The sequence below is a fragment of the Heteronotia binoei genome, chromosome 20 (assembly GCF_032191835.1).
Source record: "Heteronotia binoei isolate CCM8104 ecotype False Entrance Well chromosome 20, APGP_CSIRO_Hbin_v1, whole genome shotgun sequence".
Classification (NCBI taxonomy): Eukaryota; Metazoa; Chordata; class Lepidosauria; order Squamata; family Gekkonidae; genus Heteronotia; species Heteronotia binoei.
In genome coordinates this window covers 7,328,121-7,352,932 of record NC_083242.1, presented here as the reverse complement: position 1 = coordinate 7,352,932, position 24,812 = coordinate 7,328,121, and the positions used below count along the sequence as shown (strand labels likewise).

Here is a 24,812-nt window from a genome sequence, read left to right as displayed (position 1 = left end):
GGCTCTATGGTTGGCGGGCTCTTCAAGGGAGGCGGCGGGAAGGCGAGAGACGGAGGCGCCGCCATGGCCAAAGGTAGGAAGGGGGAGCCCCGCCTCGGGCGGGAAGGGGGCGAGGGGGGACCCCTCCACGGGCCCGCCTCGCTCTCAGCATCCTTTGACGTCATTTCGGATGGGTGGACAGGCAGCAGTTCAACAGGGGAAGCCTCCCTTTCAGGGGGCGTGAGCTGCACCGGTTGGGTGTCCGGCCCAGTACGAGTCTCTCGGGGCTTTTAAACCCTTGTGTGGCAGACCGAAATTCAACAGGGGAAGACTTTTATCATAAAGGTGGGGAGTTGAGGGGTGCCTCTTGGGTTCCTAGTGCGCCCCCCCCCAGTGCAAGGTTCTGGAAACTTTTAATTTAAACCCTTGTGTGGCAGACTGAAATTCAACAGGAGGAGACTTATCATAAGGGTGGGGAGTTGAGGGATGCCTCTTGGGTTGCTGGAGCGCCACCCCCCACCCCCCATGCAAGGCTCTGGAAACTTTTAATTTAAGCCCTTGTGTGGCAGACTGAAATTCAACAGGAGGAGACTTATCATAAGGGTGGAGAGTTGAGGGATGCCTCTTGGGTTGCTGGAGTGCCACCCCCCCCCCCCCCGCAATGCAAGGCTCTGGAAACTTTTAAACCCTTGTATGGCAGACTGAAATTCAACAGGGGAAGACTTTTATCATAACGGTGGGGAGTTGAGGGGTGCCTCTTGGGTTGCAGGTGCCCCCCCTCCATGCAAGGCTCTGGAAACTTTTAAGCCCTTGCATGGCAGAGTGAAATTCAACAGGGGAAGACTTTTTCATAAGGGTGGGGAGTTTAGGGGGCACCGATTGGGTTGCTGGTGCTCCCCCAGTGCAAGATTCTGGTAGCTTTTAAACCCTTGTATGGCAGGCCAAAATTCAACAGGGGAAGACTTATAGGGTCCGGGAGTCGAGGGGCACCTGTTGGTTTGCAGGCACCCCCTCCCCTGCAAGGCTCTGGTAGCTTTTAATGTAAAACCTTGTCTGGCAGACTGCAATTCAACAGGGAAAGACTTTATGATGGGGCAGGAGGTGAGTGGCAGCTCCTGGGTTTCTGGCATTTTCCCCAGTGCAAGTCTCTGGTGAATTGTGTGGCAGACTAAAATTCAGCAGGGGAAGACATAGGAAGGGGGTGAGCAGCACCTGTTGGGTTTCCTGTATGGTAACTTTTTAACCTTCCTGTATGGTAACTGGTTTACCTGTGTGGTAACTTTTAAACCTTTGTTTGGCAGACAGCAATTCAACAGGAGAAGACTTTTGTAATAGGGCTGGGGTGAGCAGTACCTGTTGGGTTTTTGAAGCTTCCCTCCAATGCAAGGCTTTGGTAACTTTTAAACCCTTGCGTGGCAGACAGAAATTCAACAGGAGAAGATTTTTACAATAGGGACGGGAGTAAAAACCACCCCGTTAGGTTTCTGGAGCGCTTCTCCAATGCAAGGCTCTGGTAACTTTGATACCCTTTGTGTGGCAGACTGAAATTCAACAGGACAAGGCTTATCATAAAGGTGGGTGCAACATATTGGATTTCTGGCACTCTCTCCAATGCAAGGTGTTTTAGTACCTGAGTGGCAGTCGGAAATCCAACTGTGGTAGCTCTTTCCTAATAGGGATTGAAGGAAGGAAGGAACACCTGTTGGATTTCTGCCGCTCTTCTTCAGTATAAGGCTATTGTTCCTTTTTAACACCTGTAGGACTAGCAGAAATTCAACAGGGGGAAGGTGTGATGGGAATTGGAAGGAAGTTAAAACTTCTGGGTTTCTGTTGTTCCACCACAATGCAAAGCTTTTGTCATCTTTTCACCCATAGATGACAGGCAGAAATTCAACCAGGGAAGACTTTTTATAGGAAAGGCTGGAAAGCAGCATATGTTGGTTTTCCATCGCTCCCCTTGCAATGCAAGGTTCTTGTCCCTTAACAGCTGTGTGACAGGCAGATATTCCACAGGGAGAAGCTTCTTAACCCTCAGATGATGGAAAGTAGCACCTGTTGAATCCTTGCCTGTTGCACTGTTCTTGAGTCTGCAGGGGCATTCCCAGGAAGTAATAAAACCATTAGATGATGTATAAATAGGATTCCTGTTTACAGAACAGCTCTGTGCCAACAATAATAAAGGGAGTTGTTTTGTTGAGCTGGTGGACAGAAGCCCTACCTGTTGGACTTCTGTCTGTTGCACAACTATTGATATGTAACTACAGGGGTATTAAACATCCATCTGGTGAAGCTTTTCTCAGGGATGAGGGGAAGCGTCCACTTCTGGATTTCTGCCTGTTGCACAGGGGTCAAATATGCAAAATCCCAGACTGGAGGGGGGAAAGGGAGAAGAAATTCTGTATCCCAGAAATGCTTGTGCCTTTTAAATCTGTGGGAAGGTTGCTAATGCGAGTTGTGGAAAAATAGGATATTATAAAAACTGTGTTTGGAGAGTCTGTTTACCTGTCTGGAATGAAAAGCAAAATCCACGCAGTACTTTTTGTTGAGGCCAACCAAAAATGACAAAAACCGCTGCGAGCTTTGGAGCTTATGAGAACTCTTCATCAAGTCAGATGTTTATAAAAATGTAGAAAATGAAGGGGTGGGGGTGGGGTGGAGGAAAGCAGATTTTCCAAGTCAAAGAGGCATTCGTGATGAAGTCTTAAGATCTAGACCTGGGGGGGAAATGTTTTTCCCACCTTGATTTTTTTAAATTATTGTAACAAACACACACTTACAAAGCTGCCCTATACTGAAGCAGACCATTGCTTCATCATGCATGGGATAGAGAAGGTAGAGAAAGAAGTACTTTTCTTCCTTCCTCGCGATACAAGAACTCATGGGGCACTCCATGAAATTGCTGAGCAGTCGGGTTAGAAAGAACAGATAAAAGGAAGTCCTTCTTCACCCAAAGGGTGATTAACGCATGGAATTCACTGCCACAGGAGGTGGTGGCGGCTGCAAGCATGGACAGCTTCAAGAGGGGATTGGAGAAACATCTGGAGCAGACGTCCATCAGTGACTGTTAGCCACAGCATATTGTTGGAACACTCTGTTTGGGGCAGTGATGCTCTGTATTCTTGGTGCTTGGGGTGGGGGGGCACAGTGGTAGGGCTTCTAGTGTCCTGGCCCCACTGGTGAACCTCCTGATGGCACCTGGGTTTTTTTGGCCACTGTGTGACACAGAGTGTTGGACTGGATGGGCCACTGGCCTGATCCAACATGGCTTCTCTTATGTTCTTATGTGGCACAGAGTGTTGGACTGGATGGGCCATTGGCCTGATCCAACATGGCTTCTCTTATGTTCTTATGTTACGCAGAGTGTTGGACTGGATGGGCCATTGGCCTGATCCAACATGGCTTCTCTTATGTTCTTATGTGACACAGAGTGTTGGACTGGAGGGGCCACTGGCCTGATCCAACATGGCTTCTCTTATGTTCTTATGTGACACAGAGTGTTGGACTGGATGGGCCAATGGCCTGATCCAATATGGCTTCTCTTATGTTCTTATGTGGCACAGAGTGTTGAACTTGATGGGCCATTGGCCTGATCCAACATGGCTTCTCTTATGTTCTTAAGGTTGGTATTGTCTACTCAGACTGACAGTGGCTCTCCAGGGTCTCAGGCAGAGATCTTTCATATCACTTACTGCCTAATCCTTTCAACTGGAGATACCGGGGCTTGAACCTGGGACCTTCAATGTACCAAGCAGATGCTCTATCACTGAGCCACAGCCCTTCTCCTTCTGGCCAGATGAAGGCTTCTGATGAACTCAGAAGCTTGTGCTTCTGAGTTTTGTCATCTTGGACTTTAATCTGGATTTTGCAAAGACAGGTAGAAGTGTTAACAGCTTTTATTTATCCACCATACTTGGCTGTCCTTTTTGTTGTTGCAAAAACCCAATTTGATCTCCATACTCATTTTCCAGCAACTAAGAATAAGAATAAGAATTACAGATTTACCCTGTTTCCCTGAAAATAAGACCTATCCAAAAAATAAGCCCTAGCAGGATTTCTATGCATTTGTTAAATATAAGCCCTACCCTGATATTAAGACCTAGTGATGGGCGTCGCAAAAAATTCAGGATGGAATTCCAGGTCTGGAGAGTTATGACAATGTTCCAGAAGATGACTTAACTATTTGAATAAATGTAGATTGTTGTATCATACTTAATAAAAAATAAGACATCCCCTGAAAATAAGCCCTAGTGTGTCTTCTTGAGAAAAAACAAATATAAGACAGTGTCTTATTTTCGGGGAAACACGGTATACCCTGCTCTTCTCCTTGAATCCGAGACTGAGAGTGGCTTACAATCTCCTATATCTTCTCCCCCCACAACAGACCCCCTATGAGGTGGGTGGGGCTGAGAGAACTCTCACAGCAGCTGCCCTTTCAAGGACAGCTCTGCCAGAGCTATGGCTGACCCAAGGCCATTCCAGCAGGTGCAAGTGGAGGAGTGGGGATTCGTACCCGGTTCTTCCAGATAAGAGTCCACGCACTTAACCATTATACCAAATTGGCTGTAACTTTAGGGAACCCATGTGCAGAAATTCATTTGAAATACAAGCCACTTTAATTGCAGAAATTATGTTTAAACTGCTGGCATTTAACCGCTCCGTTCACCCCCCTTCTTACAGTGTGGCAGCATCCTTTCCTGAATGTCTTCAAGCACTTTAAAGTGGAGGAATGGAAAAGGTCCACCAAGGAAGGCGATGTGACAACAGTTATGGTAAGGCGGTGGATTCTCTGAGTTCAGTGGTAATCTTTTTGCAAGTATTTGGGGGGGGTCTTTGGTTGGCCACAAAACTCCTGTTTACTTTTGACCCCTCCCCAAACAGCAGACTCCATTTCCTCTTCTGTTTCTCCTGGGCACGTCTTCACAGCTCCCTTTCTGTTCCCTGTTCAGGACAAAACCCTGAAAGGCACGGTGTATCGCATCAGCGGTTCGGTTCCCGCCAGCAACTACCTCCAGCTCCCCAAGACCAGCACACAGTCACTTGGCCTCACTGGCTGCTACCTCTACATCCTCTTCAAGCCCATGCCTACCAAATATTTCGTGGTGCACCTGGATGTCGCCACAGAGGTGAGCGAAGGCTTCTTTCCTTACCGTTGGTGGCCAGTATAGTTGTGTGAGCCACAGGGTGAGGTGGGATCCACGAGCCAGTGGGCGTTTCTAGCAGGGGAAGATTGGCTACCCCCGGGGTGTGTGGTCTAATATGCGAAGGAGCTCCTGCTAGAATTCCACCCCTGCTTGCTCCATCAGAAAACAGCTCACCAGCTGCTGCTCTCAGAAGCGAGGAGTTTGCCAAGTTTGCTAGGAAGATAATGATGCATCATAGAACACGAAGGAATGCAGGGTGTGGGAAGAGTGTTTGCCGTAATCTTACGAGAGCCAGTTTGGTGCAGTAATTAAGAGTGGCAGACTCTAGTCTGGAGAACCGGGTTTGATTCCTCCCTTCTCCCCAAGCAGCCAGCTGTGTGACCTTGGGGCAGTCACAGCTCTCAGAACTCTCAGCCCCACGTGCCTCACAGGGTGGCTGTTGTGGGGAGAGGAAGGAAACGTGATCGTAAGCCACTCCCAACAATCGTTCATGTAGTGAAGGGCTGGATTTAAAACCTTTTTCTTTTTCTTCTGCTGTCCCAGTGGGGCAGCAGAGGCTGTATATGAAAGAGGAAGAAACAGCTTGAAAAGGGGATGAGATAGATTCATGGAGGAGAAATCTATCCATGGCTACTAGCCGTGGTGGCTGAGGGGAATCTCCACATTCAGAGGTACTGAGCCCCTGAATCCCAGAGCCAGGAGGCAATAACAGGGGAAGGCCTTTTTGCCCTGTTGCTGGCCCTCCAGAGGAACTGGTTGGCTACTGTGTGAGACAGGATGCTGGACTAGATGGACCACTGGCATGATCCAGCAGGGCTCTTCTGATGTTCTTATAAAAGCATTGGCCTCTCTGCCCTGTTGTTGGCCCTCCAGAGGAACTGGTTGGCCACTGTGTGAGATAGGATGCTGGACTAGATGGACCCTCCCTGGTCTGACCCAGCAGGGCTCTTCTGATGTTCTTCTCAAGGGAAGGCCTCGGCCTCTCTGCCCTGTTGTTGGCCCTCCAGAGGAACTGGCTGGCCACTGTGTGAGACAGGAGAGTGGACTAGATGGACCACTGGTCTGATCCAGCAGGGTTCTTCTGATATTCTTATAGGGGAATAGAGGCTGAGCTGCCAGCTTGGACAGAGTGACGGACTCATGCTGCTTCTGCCCAGCATGAGGTGAGAAAAACCCTCTTCTCTCTGGAATTCTTATGCAGAGCAAGAGTTGGGGGCAGGGATGCCAGCCTCCAGGTGGGGCCTGGGGATCTCCTGGAATTATGACTTACCTCCAGACTAGGGGCTGTGGCTCTCTGGCAGAGCAACTGCTTGACTTGTGGAAGGTCCCAGGTTCGATACCCAGCATCTCTAATTAAAAAGATCTAGTAGGAGGTGATGAGAAAGGCCTCAGCCTGAGATCCTGGGCAGCTGCTGCCAGTCTGAGTAGATAGTACGTGATGGACCAAGGCTCTGATTCAGTCTAAGGTAGGTTCATGTGTATAGAGATCAGTTCTCCTGGAGAAAACGGATGCTCCAGAAGGTGGACTCTGTGGCATTAAACCCCACTGAGGTCCTTGGCTTCCCGAGGCTCCATCCCCAAATCTCCAGGAGTTTCCCAATCTGGGGCTGACCACCCTACCTCCCTGCCCCTCCCCGACTGCTGCCAGGGAAGAACTGGCAACCCTAGGTGGGGGTGGGGGCCAGTGGCAGGCATCTTGTTTAGCTAAAATGCAAGGGCCAGAGCTCCTGCGTCAGCCCAGAACACAGCATGGGATGCAGAATTTGGCTTCCGGGGGGGTTGCCGTATTTGTTCCTTTAAAATGCAAGTTTTAGTCCTTCTGGCTGAGAAGGAAAGATGGAAATGATGTGGGTGAGGTCTCACCAGTCAGCCCAGAGTTGCCAAAGGAGCCCTTTCAGATTGAGTTTCCTGCCCGTTGCAAGTTCTCGCGTCTCCCTGTGTTCAGCCTAAGCCGAACGTAGAGTTGAATGCAACGAGAGACCTGTTCCCTCTTGAGTAGCTTGTGTTCTTTTTTGCCCGGCAGGACAGCCAGGTGGTGCGCATCTCCTTCTCCAACCTCTTCAAGGAGTTCAAGTCGACAGCCACGTGGCTCCAGTTCCCCTTCATCTGCGGGGCGGCCAAAGGGTCCATCCATGAAAACACAGCCAAGGCAGCCAAGCGAGGTGAGACCACGGCGGTGCTGAACCAAGCAGTCAGCTCTGAGTCCCTTCCTGTCTGGCTTCCTTGTGGCAGGGTTTGTGGCTGAAATTCAAGTTCCTTGAGAGAACTGGGCTGTGGGGCCGGGCTGTGAGCGGCTTCTCTTGCGGAGGGAGCCACACATGGTTATTATCACGGCAAAAGAGAGCCAGTTTGGTGTAGTGGTTAAGTGCATGGACTCTTATCTGGGAGAACCGGGTTTGATTCCCCCTCTCCTCCACTGGCAACTGCTGGAGTGATCTTGGGTCAGCCATAGCTCTCATGGAGTTGTCCTTGAAAGAGCAGCTGCTGTGAGAACCCTCTCAGCCCCACCTACCTCTGTTGTGAGGGAAGGAGATAAAGGAGATTGTGAGACTCTGATTCGGAGAGAAGGGCAGGGTATAAATCTGCAGTCTTCTTCGTTTAGTCATCCCCTAAAAAAACCGTAGCCTGGTGCTACCATTTCGCTAAGCAAAGCCGGAAGCCTTCCTCTGATCTGACGTGCTCTCCTTCCAAGGCAAGAGCGATTTAGGGGTGGAGGAATTGCCCCTTGCCTGAGGTAGTATATTGGCCAGTAATCATTTTCATATAGAGCTCTTGGACTTTCTGAGCTCTACCCAGTAACCGTTACAACCGTCCTGTGAGGTAGGTCACTGTTGTTAGACCAGTGTCCCCCCCCCAAGCCTTTTTGAGCCTGTGGGCACCTTTGAAATTTTGACAGACACAAAATGGCTGCTTCAAGAGGTGGAGACAGCCACAAAATGGCTGCCACAGCTTATCTTCAGTCACACAGTGAAGTTCCTTGGAATGTGGCAGCCGCTGATGCCAAAGCAACGTTTACAAAAAATCTACAGAGCCAACCGAATTTCCAGTGGCCAGTCAGAAGCCTTGCTGGGCAAAAGCCCTCTCTGGCCCCGCCCTCTTTCTATAAAACACTAAAGGGGGTGCCCAGGGGCAAATTGTTGGGGGATTGCTGTGTTAGGCTGAAGCTGTAGATGTGAGACAGCATCTGAAAAAATCATGGACTCCTAAAGGCCACTTAAGGAATTTGTAGTCAAGGTGAGATCTGAATTCAGGACTGCCTGGCTCACACTCCCAGCTTACAGTTCAAAACATTTGAGAATGAAAGGCCATGGAACAAACACACAGTTTGTTCGTGTGTGTCGAGCATCTCTGTTCAAGTTTGTGCTTGCTGGGTTTCTGATCTTCAGATTTGGTGGGCTTGGCCCCGGCCAACGTGCGCTGGACTTTCCTGACCCTTGACCTCCGCCACATCCTCTCCCTGTACTTGAACCGCAGCTACAGCCATCTGAAGAGCGTCAAACTCTGTTCCAACCTGCTGGTGAAGAACCTGTTCACCAGCAACCTGCTCTTCGACCCAGGTGAGAGATCAGAAGACCGTGGGCCAGTAGCATGATCTTCATCTGAGGCAGTGATGCTCTGTCGTCTTGCTCTTTGGGGGGCAACAGTGGGAGGGCTTCTGGAGTGCTGGCCCTGTTGGTGGACCTCCTAATGGCCCCTGGGTTTTGACCTGGGTTGTGACACTGAGTGTTGGACTGGATGGACCGCTGGCCTGATCCAGTATGGCTTCTCTTATGTTCTTATGTCTGGGGCAGTGATGCTCTTTCTTTTTGGTACTTGGAGGGTAACAGTGGAGCTTCTGGAGTTCTGGCCCAATTATGGACCTCCTGATGGCACCTGGGTTGGCCACTGTATGACACAGAGTGTTGGGCTGGATGGGCCACTGGCCTGATCCAACATGGCATCTCTTCACTAGCAGCTGGCCAGGTTTTATCATTGGAGGCCCTCAAAAGAAAATTTGGGCCTCAGAACCCCCAGTTTACTTAGCTTCTAAATCCTCCTTGTCTTTTTCTCTCACATGCTATGACTAGCTAGTCACTTTTTACAAAATGGACTTGGTTTTCTTTAAAACACAAGAACGGGTGAGGAAGCTGAGATACAGAAACCCATGGAAACGACTGTAATTCTTCTCTAAGTTCTTAGCATGGAAGTGCTTCTGACTTCTCCTTCATGTGTCTCCCTGCTTGTTTTCTTTTTAGCCATGTCCTTCTCAGAGGCTCAACAGTCCAAGCTGGTCTTGAATGGTGTCTCCCCGGTTCCGCGAGAAATGGCCTTCCCCGTGCCGAAGGGCGAAAACTGGCATGACATTTACGATTACATTAGGCACGGTTTGCTTAATTCCGGTTTTGCCTAGATGTTTTTTCCTTTTTGTTTCTTTTCTTAAAGAAGTGTTGCCATATCTCTTGTATAGAGGTGGAAGAATCGACATGGGGCGGGGCTTTTTCTGTAGCGGGAACTCCTTTGCATATTAAGCCACGTTTCTCTTATGTAGCCAGTCCTCCAAGAGCATGCAGGGCTCTTAGCACGAGGTCTACTGTCAGCTCTTGGAGAATTGGCTACATCAGGGGTGTGTGGCCTAATAGGCAAAGAAGTTCCTGCTTAAAAGAAAGAAAAAGCCTGCTTAAAAGAAAGAAAAAGATGCATATTGTAATGGAGAGCCACCACAGGTCGCATGTGTTGCATTTGAGTATTGTCATGCAGAACCTGGTTGTGTGTGTCACATTTGGGCATGTGAGAACTGTGATATCGCTGTGGGGAAGAGTCCCCACAAATCACCCCCTTGAGCTCTGGGCACCCCGTCCGTATACCTTTCCGTGGCCTTTGTGGTTTTCTGTGCTCATCCATCAATCACAGAGAAGAAGAGATTGGATTTATACTCTGCCCTTCGCGACCCGAAGGAGTCTCAGAGCGGCTTACAAATCTCCTTTCCCTTCCCCTCCCCACAGCAGACACCCTGTGATGTGGGTGGGGCTGAGAGAGCTCTCCCAGAACTGCTCTTGAGCGGAACACCTTGAGAGAACTTGTGGCTGATTCAAGGTCACATCAGGTGCAAGTGGAGGAGTGGGGGAATCTAACCCGGTTCTCCCAGATAAGAGTCTGCACACTTCACCACTACACTATGGTGGTCTGCACACTTCACCACCACTATGGTTTTATATGTTTTAGTGGATTGATTGTTTTTATAATGTTGTGAGCCGCCCTGAGTCCGCTTGCGGAGAGGGCGGGATATAAATGCGAAGTAATAAATAAATAAATAAATAAAAATACACCAAACTGGCTCACAGCTCACAAAATATTCCTTTTTTAAGGAGCATGTTCTTTCAGACTTGACAGGCATAACTCTTGCATCTTGGGTGGCACAGGAAATTACAACCTTGCCTAGTCGTAGGCCTTTTTTTGTAGCAGCAGCTCCTTTGCATATTAGGCCACACACCCCCTGATGTAGCCAATCCTCCAAGAGCTTACAGTGCTCTTCTTACAGGGCCTACTGTAAGCTCCAAGAGGATTGGCTACATCAGGGGAGCGTGGCTTAATATGCAAAGGAGTTCCTGCTACAAAAAAAGCCATGCCTAGTCTTATGCCTGTGTCGCCTCATCGCCAATCGGCCTCTTTGGCTTTCTTATTCAGGTTCCCTTTGGATGGGTCCAAGTTGCCGTTTGACTCTATTCAGAAAGGTGCCTTGAAGCCAGCTGCAGGTAAGGGGGGGGACGGATGGTGGGACTGGAAGGAGCCTCAGGGTCACTGTGCAGGTGACTTCCCCAAGAGCGGAGTGGGGTTTTCCGGCCTGCTGTGCTCCTGAGGAGCCTTGGGATTGCTGCGAGCACAGTTTGAAAGCCTGGGTGGGAGAAAGAAGAGAGGGGCAATGGGCTGTGATCCTCAGATTGCGAGGGCAGGAAGGAATGAGCCAGTGCTCAGCTCTGGTGGCCCTTTCTTATATGCCCAGGTTGATCACCACTGCATTTCTCTGCAGGCCAGATTGGCCCATGGTTCTTAGAGGTTCTTTGCCTTCCTCTGAGCAGGGGTCACTGGGAGGGAAGGTGGTTGTGAATGTCCTACATTGTGCAGGGGGTTGGATTAGAAGAAGATGATATCGGATTTATATCCCACCCTCCACTCCGAATCTCAGAGTGGCTCGCAATCTCCTTTATCTTCCTCCCCCACAACCTGTGAGGTAGATGGGCTGAGAGAGCTCCCACAGCAGCTGCCCTTTCAAGGACAGCTCTGCGAGAGCGATGACTGACCCAAGGCCGTTCCAGCAGCTGCAGCAAGTGAAGGAGTGGGGAATCAAACCCAGTTCCTCCCAGATCAGAGTCCACGCACTTCATCACGACCAAACCCTTGGAGATTTTCCAGCTGTACGTTTCTAAGCGCAGCAAAATTTGGTGTCTTGTCGGCCTGGAACTCATCCATCATCATCCCCTTGCAAATGACTTCTTGTCGAAGGCCTAAATTTTTAGGACCTGACGTTCCTTTCTCTCTCTCTCTCTTTGGGTCTTCAGATGCTCCCGTTCAAGACGGTCCGGTCACCCTCCTTCCCAAGCAAGTAACTCTGAGCAAGCCCGTTCGGGACCGAGTCTCTCTCATCCAGCAAATCACCAGCCCCAAGGAGGTGAAAATGCCCTTCCTCTGCTATGACTTGCCCTTGGGGTTTTGTGCAATTACACAGATTCACCATCCAGACAAGAACATAGCTGTTGCCTGTCTAGGTAGAAGAGATTTGTGGCGCTTGCTTCAGCTTTCCAACTAGGAAATTTGTAGCGATTTTGAGGGTGAAGCCTGGGGAGTGTGAGCTTTGGGGAGGGGAGGGTACCCCGGCAGGATATAATGCCGTTGAGTCCCCCTGGCTCCAAAGCAGCCATTTTCCCCCTGCAGGGGTAGGGAGCGTTGGCTCTCCAGATTTTTTTTTTGCCTACAACTCCCATCGGCCCCAGCCAGCATGGCCAATGGCTGGGGCTGATGGGAGTTGTAGGCAAAAAACATCTGGAGAGCCAACGTTCCCTACCCCTGCCAGGGAAAACTGCTTTTCGTAGCCTGCAGAGGAGTTGTAATTCCAGGAGATTTCCAGGACCCACCTGGTAGAGGTTGGCAAGCCTGCAGCTGCTTCTGGCCGATTGCCAGAGGGCAGGAAAGTGAAATTGTAATGGGTAATGAAGAGAGGGCGGAACTGCTCCATTCCTACTTTTCCTCAGTCTTCTCTTCTGAGGGAAACGGTGCTCAACGTGGCAAAAACAGAACATATAAGGAGGGTATGGAGTTCCAACCTACGATCAGCATAGGGGTAGTACATAAACACCTAGTTTCTTTAAATGAAACTAAGTCCTCAGGGCCAGATGAATTGCATCCAAGGGTTCTAAAAGAGCTTGCAGATGTAATTTCTGAGCCTCTGGCTATTATTTTTGAGAATTCTTGAAGAACAGGAGAGGTGCTGGAAGATTGGAGGCAGGCAAATGTTGTCCCCATCTTCAAGAAGGGGAAAAAGGAGAATCCGGGTAACTACCAACCTGTCAGCTTGACGTCTGTACCTGGAAAAGTTTTAGAACAAATCACCAGTCAGTCCTGGAACATTTAGAAAGGATGGCTGTGATTACTAAAAGCCAGCATGGGTTTCTCAAGAACAAGTCATGTCAGACTAACCTGATCTCTTTTTTTGAGAAAGTGACTACCTTGCTGGATCAGGGGAATGCTGTAGACATTGTTATCTTGATTTCAGTAAGGCTTTTGATAAGATTCCACATACTGTCAATTTGTGGGTGTCGCTGATTTAGAGCAGCTAACAAACCATCTTCCCCTCACGCATAGGAACACTGTGGACAGAAATCTATTGTTCAGGTCTCCGGTCCTAATGCTCCTTTCTCTCCCAGATGCCTCGTCAATCTTCGCTCTTGACCAAGAACATCCCCAGAGTAAAACTGGCCACCTCTGAACCGCTGCAGGCGAAGGACCAAATAGATTGGAGAGAAGGGACACGAGCCGGGGACGATCCCCACCTCCCGTTGTCTCTGGTGGATGACGGTGGCATTCATGTGTACGCCCACAAAAACGGGGACATCACCATCCACGCAGTCAGCGTTGATTCTGACGAGGTGGGTAAGAGCGCTGTTGGCTGTAGCAGCATTCCTTTGTTCTAGATTGAAAAAAATGGTTGAGGAAGGGGGAGCAGCTGACTGGTCCTCAAGAGTATTATGGATTGTTAGGGGAGTTTTCCAAAAATCTCATAACACCCCCTCCCCCAGTTTGGTGTAGTGGTTAAGTGTGCAGACTCTTATCTGGGAGAACCGGGTTTGATTCCCCACTCCTCCACTTGCACCTGCTGGAATGGCCTTGGGTTAGCCATAGCTCTGGCAGAGGTTGTCCTTGAAAGGGCAGCTGCTGTGAGAGCCCTTTCAGCCCCACCCACTTCAAAGGGTGTCTGTTGTGGGGGGAGAAGATAAAGGAGATTGTAAGCCGCTCTGAGTCTCTGATTCAGAGAGAAGGGCGGGGTATAAATCTGCAGTCTTATTATTATTATTGAGTTCCATCAGGGAGAGAAAAAGATTCATTCAAAGCTTTCCGCTAAGAAAGCAAGCAGTTTTATTAAGAATGGTCATTCTAATGTAAGCAAAAACAGATCATGCTAGCCTTCTGAACGAGATTCAGCATTCTTCTTTTATAGGATAAAACAGGCATAAGGTCAGGGTTTGGTATTTCAAAAAGAACTAATCAATTCCATTCTCAAACAGAATTCACTCCACCCTCCATTTAGAGTAGCTGTGAGGGAGGGGCTGTGGCTCACTGGTAGAGCATCTTCTTGGCCTGCAGGAGGTCACAGGTCCCCGGCATCTCCAGTTCGGAGGACCAGGCAGTCGGGGATGGGAAAGACCCCTGTTTGAGACCCTGGAAGGCAGCTGCCAATCTGAGTAGACAAGACTGACTTTGATGGACCAAGGGCCTGATTCAGGAGAAGGCAGCTTCATGTGCGTTCACGTGTAAATCCTACGTTCCTAAGAGGGACATAAGGAAAACGCACCTTCTGCACATTTCCCTGAAATATAAGGGGCGGCACAGACCCTTGACTGAAAGAAGATTGCTTTGAAGATCAGGAGGTCAAAGAGAATTAGGGGGAAAGTGAAAGGGAGGGCAGGAACATCCTAAAATACAGCAAATCAATCTGAAAGAAAACAGACAAAACTTGGGCTAAGTTATCGCTAGGAATTTCTCAGTTCTTAATGATGAAATAAAATGCTAACCTAGAGAGGGGAAGGGGCACATGAAGTCTCATCCCTGGAGAGGGGAAGGGGCGCATGAAGTCTCATCCCTGGAGAGGGGAAGGGGCACATGAAGTCTCATCCCTGGGGAGGGGAAGGGGCGCATGAAGTCTCATCCCTGGGGAGGGGAAGGGGCGCATGAAGTCTCATCCCTGGAGAGGGGAAGGGGCGCATGAAGTCTCATCCCTGGAGAGGGGAAGGGGCGCATGAAGTCTCATCCCTGGAGAGGGGAAGGGGCGCATGAAGTCTCATCCCTGGAGAGGGGAAGGGGCGCATGAAGTCTCATCCCTGGAGAGGGGAAGGGGCATATGAAGTCTCATCCCTGGGGAGAGGAAGGGGCATATGAAGTCTCATCCCTGGGGAGAGGAAGGGGCATATGAAGTCTCATCCCTGGAGAGGGGAAGGGGCGCATGAAGTCTCATCCCTGGAGAGGGGAAGGGGCGCATGAAGTCTCATCCCTGGAGAGGGGAAGGGGCGCATGAAGTCTCATCCCTGGAGAGGGGAAGGGGCGCATGAAGTCTCATCCCTGGAGAGGGGAAGGGGCGCATGAAGTCTCATCCCTGGAGAGGGGAAGGGGCGCATGAAGTCTCATCCCTGGAGAGGGGAAGGGGCGCATGAAGTCTCATCCCTGGGGAGAGGAAGGGGCGCATGAAGTCTCATCCCTGGGGAGGGGAAGGGGCGCATGAAGTCTCATCCCTGGGGAGAGGAAGGGGCGCATGAAGTCTCATCCCTGGGGAGAGGAAGGGGCGCATGAAGTCTCATCCCTGGGGAGGGGAAGGGGCGCATGAAGTCTCATCCCTGGGGAGAGGAAGGGGCGCATGAAGTCTCATCCCTGGAGAGGGGAAGGGGCGCATGAAGTCTCATCCCTGGGGAGAGGAAGGGGCGCATGAAGTCTCATCCCTGGGGAGAGGAAGGGGCGCATGAAGTCTCATCCCTGGGGAGAGGAAGGGGCGCATGAAGTCTCATCCCTGGGGAGAGGAAGGGGCGCATGAAGTCTCATCCCTGGGGAGGGGAAGGGGCGCATGAAGTCTCATCCCTGGGGAGGGGAAGGGGCGCATGATGTCTCATCCCTGGGGAGGGGAAGGGGCGCATGAAGTCTCATCCCTGGGGAGGGGAAGGGGCGCATGAAGTCTCATCCCTGGGGAGGGGAAGGGGCGCATGAAGTCTCATCCCTGGGGAGGGGAAGGGGCGCATGAAGTCTCATCCCTGGGGAGGGGAAGGGGCGCATGAAGTCTCATCCCTGGGGAGGGGAAGGGGCGCATGAAGTCTCATCCCTGGGGAGGGGAAGGGGCGCATGAAGTCTCATCCCTGGGGAGGGGAAGGGGCGCATGAAGTCTCATCCCTGGGGAGGGGAAGGGGCGCATGAAGTCTCATCCCTGGGGAGGGGAAGGGGCGCATGAAGTCTCATCCCTGGGGAGGGGAAGGGGCGCATGAAGTCTCATCCCTGGGGAGGGGAAGGGGCGCATGAAGTCTCATCCCTGGGGAGGGGAAGGGGCGCATGAAGTCTCATCCCTGGGGAGAGGAAGGGGCGCATGAAGTCTCATCCCTGGGGAGAGGAAGGGGCGCATGAAGTCTCATCCCTGGGGAGAGGAAGGGGCGCATGAAGTCTCATCCCTGGGGAGAGGAAGGGGCGCATGAAGTCTCATCCCTGGGGAGAGGAAGGGGCGCATGAAGTCTCATCCCTGGGGAGGGGAAGGGGCGCATGAAGTCTCATCCCTGGGGAGGGGAAGGGGCGCATGAAGTCTCATCCCTGGGGAGGGGAAGGGGCGCATGAAGTCTCATCCCTGGGGAGGGGAAGGGGCGCATGAAGTCTCATCCCTGGGGAGGGGAAGGGGCGCATGAAGTCTCATCCCTGGGGAGGGGAAGGGGCGCATGAAGTCTCATCCCTGGGGAGGGGAAGGGGCGCATGAAGTCTCATCCCTGGGGAGGGGAAGGGGCGCATGAAGTCTCATCCCTGGGGAGGGGAAGGGGCGCATGAAGTCTCATCTGTAGAATTAGGGTGCTGATCTGCTTAGGTCAGTCTTCTTTGCTCCGGCTGACTGCAGTTCTCTGGGATCTCATGCTGAGGTTTTGCTTTTGGGCTAGAATTGGAATGTCAAATCTCCATCTCTCTAGGACGCCTCTGCAAAAATGCCCGGACCGAAGGTCGTTTCGTCCAGGAATTCTTCTCGCTGCACGGTGAGAAAATAGATCTTTGACTTTTTCTTTTTTTTTTTAAGTGAAAGACTATCAGGAATACTTTTATTGGCATAGATTAAAACATACCAGGAGAAAAAAAGAAAAGTAAAATGCAATTAAAACGTTCCTGGATTCTCCTAGCAGGGAGCCTTGCCACCGGGCCAGTAATACGATGGCTTCTGTCTAGTAGAAGACACGAGACAAGCCTTTCCTCAGGGTACCCTTTCATCGTGCACAAAAGTGGACTGGTTAGAGAGTGATGTAATTTGGTGTAGAGATCACAGCAGGGGCAACAGATTCAAGGCTTCCAACCTTATATATACAGAGTCTTTAAGAATAGGGAACGTTTTGGAATTTTCCAAAAAAGGACCGCTGCAGGGAGGGCATTGAACCTAGCAACCGTGAAATCGTGTCATCTTTGAGAAGTTAAATGTGAGAAATATGACAGGGGTGGCCAACGGTAGCTCTCCAGATGTTTTTTTGCCTACAACTCCCATCAGCCCCAGCCAGCATGGCCATCTGTAGGCAAAAAACATCTGGAGAGCTACCGTTGGCCACCCCTGAAATAGGCTAAAGCTCCCTGGTCAGGTACGGTACCAAACGGCATCAGAGAACGTATCCTGTTTGCTCAAGGAAGCAGATCTCCCTTTCCCACTTTCGAAACCAGATTGCTTGGATGCCCACTGCATCCCTCCTGGCTTTGTGGAGCAGCCGCTTTGAACTTGTGGGTGTGGCCTATGGAGGACCCCTCCTCCCCAGATCCCTGCCTCTTTCCTATCCAGCCGTCACTGCTGCCCCCTGTTCCTTTCTCATCTTGCAATGAAAACCAGCATCCCTGTCTTGGCCCCTAGCTGGGGATGGCTTGGTGTGGGGCAGGGGAAGGCTGCTTCAACCAGCAGAGTGAGAGGAGGGATGTCCTGTCCCAGGATGCAGCTGGGTGACACAACTTTGAAGAATGACCTGCTGCTGCGTAAAGGAGGCCTAATTCCATGCATGCTGATTTAAGTTTGTTATTTGACTTCTAGAGGCTGCTTCCAGACCCGATCCTGAAGCTGAAGAGAGTTATTGGGTTTGGAGGCTGCAGCACCCGATGGGTCAGTATATTCAGTCCCCAATCCCACCCCCACCCCCCGCCCCATGCTAGGACTGTTAATGGCGCAAGCTTAAAGTGCAATGGGAAGTTTGTGTGTTGGAATACTCGTGCATGGCTCAGGGATGCCTCTCATGATATTGGGGATACGCTGGCCAAATGCATCAGAGGCTGGGGCTTCTGGCTGACCTAGAGAAATGGGGGGGGGGGGAAATGTAGAGGAATTTGTTTGCAGCCTTGTGCACTCTCTCGGCCTTTAGGAAGCCAAAATTGCTTTTTTGGGATTTCATCTCCCACGTTGCATTGTTGTCAAGCCGGTATGCTGCAGTGGTGAAAAGAAGGCAAACTCTTTGTCAGGGATTATTAGGAAAGGGATTGAGAAAGAAATGGACGGTATTTGAAAGCCCCTGCATAGATCGAAGGCACAGCCTCGTTTCGAATACTTTGTCCAGTTCTGGTTAAACATAAACATATGGATAAAAATCTGGAGCAGAGGTCCATCAGTGGCTATTAGCCACAGCGTATTGTTGGAACACTCTGTCTGGGGCAGTGATGCTCTGTATTCTTGGTGCTTGGGGGAGCACAGTGGGAGGACTTCTAGTGTCCTGGCCCCACCGGTGGACCTCCTGATGGCACCTGGGTTTTAGCCACTGTGTGACACAGAGTGTTGGACTGGATGGGCCACTGGCCTGATCCAACATGGCTTCTCTTATGTTCTTATGGAACTCTCTGTCTGGGGCAGTGATGCTCTGTATTCTTGGTGTTTGGGGGAGCACAGTGGGAGGACTTCTAGTGTCCTGGCCCCACCGGTGGACCTCCTGATGGCACCTGGGTTTTAGCCACTGTGTGACACAGAGTGTTGGACTGGATGGGCCACTGGCCTGATCCAACATGGCTTCTCTTATGTTCTTATGGAACTCTCTGTCTGGGGCAGTGATGCTCTGTATTCTTGGTGCTTGGGGGAACACAGTGGGAGGACTTCTAGTGTCCTGGCCCCACCGGTGGACCTCCTGATGGCAGTTGGGTTTTAGCCACTGTGTGACACAGAGTGTTGGACTGGATGGGCTACTGGCCTGATCCAACATGGCTTCTCTTGTGTTCTTATGGTTACCGTATCTTGAAAAGGGCATTGTAGAGCTGGGAAAAGTACAGAGGAGGGCGACCAAAGAGGATCAGGGGGCCGGAGCACCTTCTCTAGGAGGAAAGGCTGAGAAGAGACCACTAAGGGAGGTACATGTCAGAGATTTAAAAAATTATTTGCAGAGTAGAGAGAGTTGACAAAGAGACCTTTTTGTCCCTCTCCCGAAATACTAGCACTCGATGGCATCCAATTAAGCTGATGGGCAGTGGAACGTGGGACGGACAAAAGGAAACGCTTCTTTACGCAGCGAGTGATTGAAATGTGGGATTTGCTGCCAGAGGAGGTAGTGATGGCCACAGGCGTAGTCAGCTTTAAAAGGGAATTGGACGGATTTGTGGAGGATGGGTCTACTAGACATGGTGACTAAAGGGAAATCTCCATGTTCAGATGGAGTCAGCCTCCGAATCCCAGAGCCAGAAAGCGACATCAGGGGAAGGCCTCAGCCTCCATGCCTTGTTATTGGCCCTCCAGAGGAATTGGTTGGCTACTCTGTGAGACAGGATGCTGGACTAGATGGATCATTGGTCTGATCCAACAGGGTCCTTCTTAAGCTCTTAACGTAGCATTATCTTCTTGCTGTATGAGTCTGTGGGGGGAGGGTGTCATTTTGAACCCTGATTGCTTTGGGAGTGAATCCAGCCCGTAGATGAGTGACAGACTTCTTACTCTCTCCATTCTGTGTCAGCTGCTTTTTTTTTGTTGAAACAATTTTATCGGTAACATATGGTAATAGATCTATATCTTGCATCTTTAAAAACTTCTTTTATCTACCCCATATATTACTTTCTACCCACCCCTCCCCCCATTGCTTGACCCCCGCCAGTGTTATTTACTTAAAAAACAAATATTTAAAGGTACACTTAACTATTAAAACAAAAATTTATGTTCTTCTTTTTAAAACTTAATCATTATCAAAAATTGTCCAATGTCCTTTTATTTTCCACTCTTTTTCTACATACCTTCTAAACCTTTTCCACTCCGTCTTAAAAACTTCTAAATCATAGTCTCTTAATATTCTTGTTAATTTGTCCATTTCACTCCATGTCATAACTTTTGTAATCCAATCCCATTTCTCTGGTATTTTTTCTTGCTTCCACAACTGCGCATACAATGTCCTAGCAGCTGAGAGCAAGTACCAGATTAAAGTTCTATCTTCTTTTGGATGTGTCAGCTGCTTTTTTGTCCCTGTCCTGCCAAAAAAAGGAATACTGAATCAAGAATTAGCTTTGCATTTTTTCCCCTTTGCAGTGAAGGTCACACTTGCAAGGTTTAAAATCCATGTGACTTATTCGAGACCTGTTAGATTACAGCCCCCCCCCACCAGTGTTCCCTCTAAACAGAGTTAGCATGAGCTAGCTCACAGATTTTTAGCCTCCAGCTCACACATTTTTCTCTTCGCTCAGGAAGGATGGCCCCAGAGCGTACTAATGGATGCAGCAGCTCACCACTTTAATGCCAGTAGCTCACAAAGTAGAATTTTTGCTCAAAAGACTCTGCAGCTTAGAGGGAACATTGCCCTCCAGGCAGCCATGTTCCTGGAGAGGCAGCATAAAAATGTCCTAAATAAAAATGCTCTCTCCTCCAGGCACTTTGGGCGGCCAACAGTTCCGTGGTGGTCTACCCCTGCCATGCCCTCATCGTGGCGGTCGCTCTGGACTCTGGCCGACAGTGGTTCTTTGCCGGCCACACGGATAAGGTAAGGCGTTACCTTCGTTGATGAACTTTTGGAGCATATCGGTGCAATTCAAAAGAGCTTGTAAGCATACATCTCACAGGAGGCAGGACGCATTCTGGGACTTCTCTAGCGTACTGAGTGGCGTCGCTTAGAAGTTATCCAGTAGCTGTTTCAAAGTTTGAATCTCGCCTGCTCCGTGAATCCACTCAAGGGCTTTGGGCAGGCTCTGTTTGGCCTCCCATGCACCAGATGGGCACGATAACATTGACCCGCATTACAGGGCTGTGATACTGATTCCTGAGAATTAATACATACATACATACATCATTTTATTTGTATCCCGCCCTCCCCACCGAAGCAGGCTCAGGGTGGCTAACAACATTAAATCAATACATTAAATATAATAATATTCGAAACAATAACTAATTTAACAATTTAATTAAAATTCTAAAATTAATAACATTCTAAAATTAATAAAATTAACATCCTGGTGCTAATAAAACAGGTGGTGAATTTCCCTTTTTTCCTTAGCAGTCTCTCTCTTAATTGGTGTAGGCCACCCTAAAAAGGATGGTCTTGCAGGCCCTGCGGAACTGTTCAAAGTCCCGCAGGGCCCGCGTTTCTTCCGGGAGCTGGTTCCATAGGTGTGGAGCCACAACAGAGAAGGCCCGGGCACGGGCACTCTGTAGTTTTATCTCTTTCGGCCCAGGGATAGTCAGCAGATTCCTCCCTGCTGACCTCAGTGCTCTCTGGGGTTCATATGTGGAATTCTTCGAACATCCTCCGTATCTAACGCTTTAGATGTTTAGTAGCAGCATTTGTAGAGACTGCCAGCCCAAGTCAGGCACCCAAGTCGGACTGAGAAAACCTCTACAGGCACTTAAAACATATTGTAAACAGGAGCATGTAGCTATTAATTTCACTAAAACCAAAATTTTAGCTTTTGCCAAAAAGACTTACCTTATGGGGGTGTTGTGGAAATAAAATGGAGGAGATAAAAGCTGCTTTTTGGGGGGGGTGGGAAGGCAGGTTATAAATAAGAGTATAAAAGCAGGGTGTAAGTAACCAAAGGGGGTGATTGCTTCTTTCACATGATGTGGGCATGGTGTTCTCCGCTTTAAAAATGGAGTTTCCTCAAGGGTGTGATTATTTCCCCCCCTGCAGGTGGCAGCACTGGCCTTTAATGGCAACAGCACCCTGCTGGCATCCGCCCAGATCGGGCACCTGAGCATGATGCGCCTCTGGGACTTTGCAACGACAGAATGCCTCTCTATGTTTAAAACGGGCATGCACGCAGTCTCTTGCCTCAGGTGTGTGCGAGAGCACCATCACAGAGGGGAAGTGGGAGGGGGTGGGGTTGGAAAGGCGAGTGAAAAAAAGAAGGCTGCCAGGTCGGGCTGGCGGTAAAAGCGCTGACTTTTCAACCTGGGCGTTTGTCCTCTTGCAGCTTTTCCTACAATGGAAATATCCTGTGCGGCACAGGCAAGGACAGGCACGGGAAAACGGTGAGTCCATCAACGCTCCTTCCTTTCCTGGCCAAGTCAAGGATGTCCCTGTTCTGATATTCAGGGGTGGAATTCTAGCAGGAGCATCTTTGCATATTAGGCCACACACACCCCGATGTGGCCAATCCTCCAAGAGCTTACAAGGCTCTTTTTTTGTAAGCTCTTGAAGGATTGGCCACATCGGGGTGTGTGGCCTAATATGCAAAGATGCTCCTGCTAGAATTCCACCCCTGCTGACATTACTTGTAGCTGAAGAAGGGACCCTTAGCTCTTGAAAACTTATACCCTGGGAACCTTGTTGGTCTGGATTCCAGTCTTGCTGTTCTACTGCGGATCAACAGTGCAGCCCTCCTGAAGCCACTCTGATGTTAAGTCTTGGGTGCAAATCCTCATTATCAAGCATGCACCTTTTGCTGAACTACGGCTTGTGTCTCCTGAGACAGGCCTTTAGCGGAATCATATTCACCGATTGCTCTGACTGAGCTATGAATAACCTGCTACTGATAAGATTAGCTGTGCCCGGCAGCCATTCTTTTGCAGTGAGGAGACGGTGAGCAATATTCCTCCTTCAGCTGTTGCTAAATGGGGTTTCGGAAGCAGGGCTAGGCATTCTGGCTAAACAATGTTGTTCTGCTTGTGTGGTCGGCGTCCCCCAAAGCTTGTGTGGTCAGCGTCCCCCAGTTCCCTCTTCTGTGTCGGCTGTAGCCGAACGCGGAGCTGTTTTGTCACATAGCTGATGACAACGGGCACTAAAATGGAAGGTTGCTAGAGCTTTTTGATGCAGTCGTTACGAATGAATGCAAGTCTGTGTCTCGTTAAACGGCCCGTCTTCGGTGGGAAGCGCCATCGAGTTCCAGATGATTTGTGGTGACTAGAGTTGCCAAGTCCAATTCAAGAAATATCTGGGGACTTTGGGGGAGGAGCCAGGAGACTTTGGGGGTGGAGCCAGGAGCAAGGTTGTGACAAGCATTGAACTCCAAAGGGAGTTCCGGCCATCACGTTTAAAGGGACCGCACACCTTTAAAATGCCTTCCCTCCACTGGAAATCATGGAAGATAGGGGCACCTTCTTTTGGGGCTCATAGAATTGGACCCCCTGGTCCAATCTTTTTGAAACTTGGAAGGTATTTTGGGGAGAGGCAGTGGATGCTATGCTGCAAAGTTGGTGGCTCTATCTCAAAAAAAAACATCCCCTCCAGAGCCCCAGATACCTGTGGATCAATTCTCCACTATACCCTATGGGAATTGGTCTCCATTAGGAATAATGGAGTTCCCAGCAGACACTTCCCTCCCCACCCACCCTTTCTGATGACCCTGAAGCGAGGGAAGGACCTCCAAACTTGGGGATCCCCTGCCCCCACCTGGGGATTGGCAACCCTAGTGGTGACTCTGTTGGGTTTTCAAGGCAAGAGACATTCAGAGGTGGTTTGCCGTTGCCTGCCTCTGTGTAGCAACCCTGGGCTTCCTTGGTGGACCACTCCCATCCAAGCACCAACCAGGGCTGACCCGGCTTAGCTTCCGAAATCTGATGAGATCAGGTTAGCCTGGGCAATGCAGGTTACACTGGACACTTTGATTTTGCGCTTGCATCTCTCGGATCGCTTTGCTTCCTGCAGCTGTTCGGACGGAGTCAAGATTCATAAGCTCGGTAGCCGCACAGTAAGACTGGTACCCCTGATACCTTCTCCTCCTCTCCCTGCAGATGGTGGTGGTTTGGAACACGTCCCAGGTGAGCCGCGGCGGGGAGGTGGAGCTGCTGGCCAAGGCCCACACGGATGTGGACATCCAGACCTTGAAGATTGCCTTTTTTGACGACACCAGGTAAAAAAGCGCCCACAGCTTCAACTGCTCTGTTTTCATACCTAAAATAGCAAGTGCCCAAGGGCCCAACTTTCACCAGGCTCTCTGGAGCTTATTTTTAAGTCTTCCAGCCGTGGAAGTTTGAGACGTGGGGAGGGGCCATGGCTCAATGGCAGAGCATCTTCATGGCATGCAGAAGGTGCCAGGTTCAACCCCCGGCAGGAAGAAGGCTCAGGCAGCAGGTGATGTAAAAGACCTCTCTCTGAGACTCCAGAGAGCTGCTGCCAGTCTGAGGAGACATTAGTGAAGGTGCCAGGTTCAACTCCCAGCAGTGAGAAAGCTCAGGCAGTAGGTGATGTGAAAGATCCTGGGGAGCCACTGCCAGTCTTAGTAGACAGTGCTTGGATTTTTATCTGGGAGAACCGGGTTTGATTCCCCACTCCTCCGCTTGCAGCTGCTGGAATGGCCTTGGGTCAGCCATAGCTCTGGCAGAGGTTGTCCTTGAAAGGGCAGCTTCTGGGAGAGCTCTCTCAGCCCCAACCACCTCACAGGTTGTTTGTTACGGGGGAGGAAGATAAAGGAGATTGTGAGCCGCTCTGAGACTTGAGTAGAGGGCGGGATATAAATCCAATGTCGTCGTCTTCTACTGATGTCGAGGCTCTGATGGTCTAATCCAGTATGAGGCAGCTTCGTTTGTTTGTATGAAGCTACAGAGTAATGGATGCATGGCGACTGATTTTGTGTGACTTTGCTGTCCTCTTGGCAGGACTAGCGTGTGGTGCACTGTGTAAGTTTGTCTCTTGTGCAGACCGTTGAGTGGGACAACTTTTTTTTTTTTTAATGACTAATGGCTGTTCTCACAAAAAGCTTGCACGCAGATGCCATGAACAAACTCTTATTCCTTGACTGGTAGCCTCTTCTCTTCCCCTTGCACTGGAGGAGAAGAGGGACTGAAGCAGGGGTGGCCAAACTCGCTTAACATAAGAGCCCCATAGAAGAAACGTCAGATGTTTCAGAGCTGCA

At 50.2% G+C, this 24,812-nt stretch overlaps 1 protein-coding gene across 1 annotated transcript in view; it reads left to right on the top strand.

Annotated features, from left to right (window-relative positions):
• Positions 1-22: 22 nt before the first annotated feature.
• WDR90 (WD repeat domain 90) overlaps positions 23-24,812 on the top strand; it is a 70,506-nt gene continuing 45,716 nt past the window's right edge. The window contains 15 exon segments of the mRNA XM_060260744.1: positions 23-73; positions 4,657-4,748; positions 4,926-5,102; positions 7,144-7,282; positions 8,507-8,677; positions 9,356-9,479; positions 10,785-10,852; positions 11,657-11,766; positions 13,019-13,240; positions 16,517-16,579; positions 17,605-17,673; positions 20,396-20,506; positions 21,650-21,795; positions 21,933-21,990; positions 23,692-23,810. Coding sequence (XP_060116727.1) covers positions 64-73; positions 4,657-4,748; positions 4,926-5,102; positions 7,144-7,282; positions 8,507-8,677; positions 9,356-9,479; positions 10,785-10,852; positions 11,657-11,766; positions 13,019-13,240; positions 16,517-16,579; positions 17,605-17,673; positions 20,396-20,506; positions 21,650-21,795; positions 21,933-21,990; positions 23,692-23,810 — 1,679 coding nt within the window. The 5' untranslated portion in view covers positions 23-63.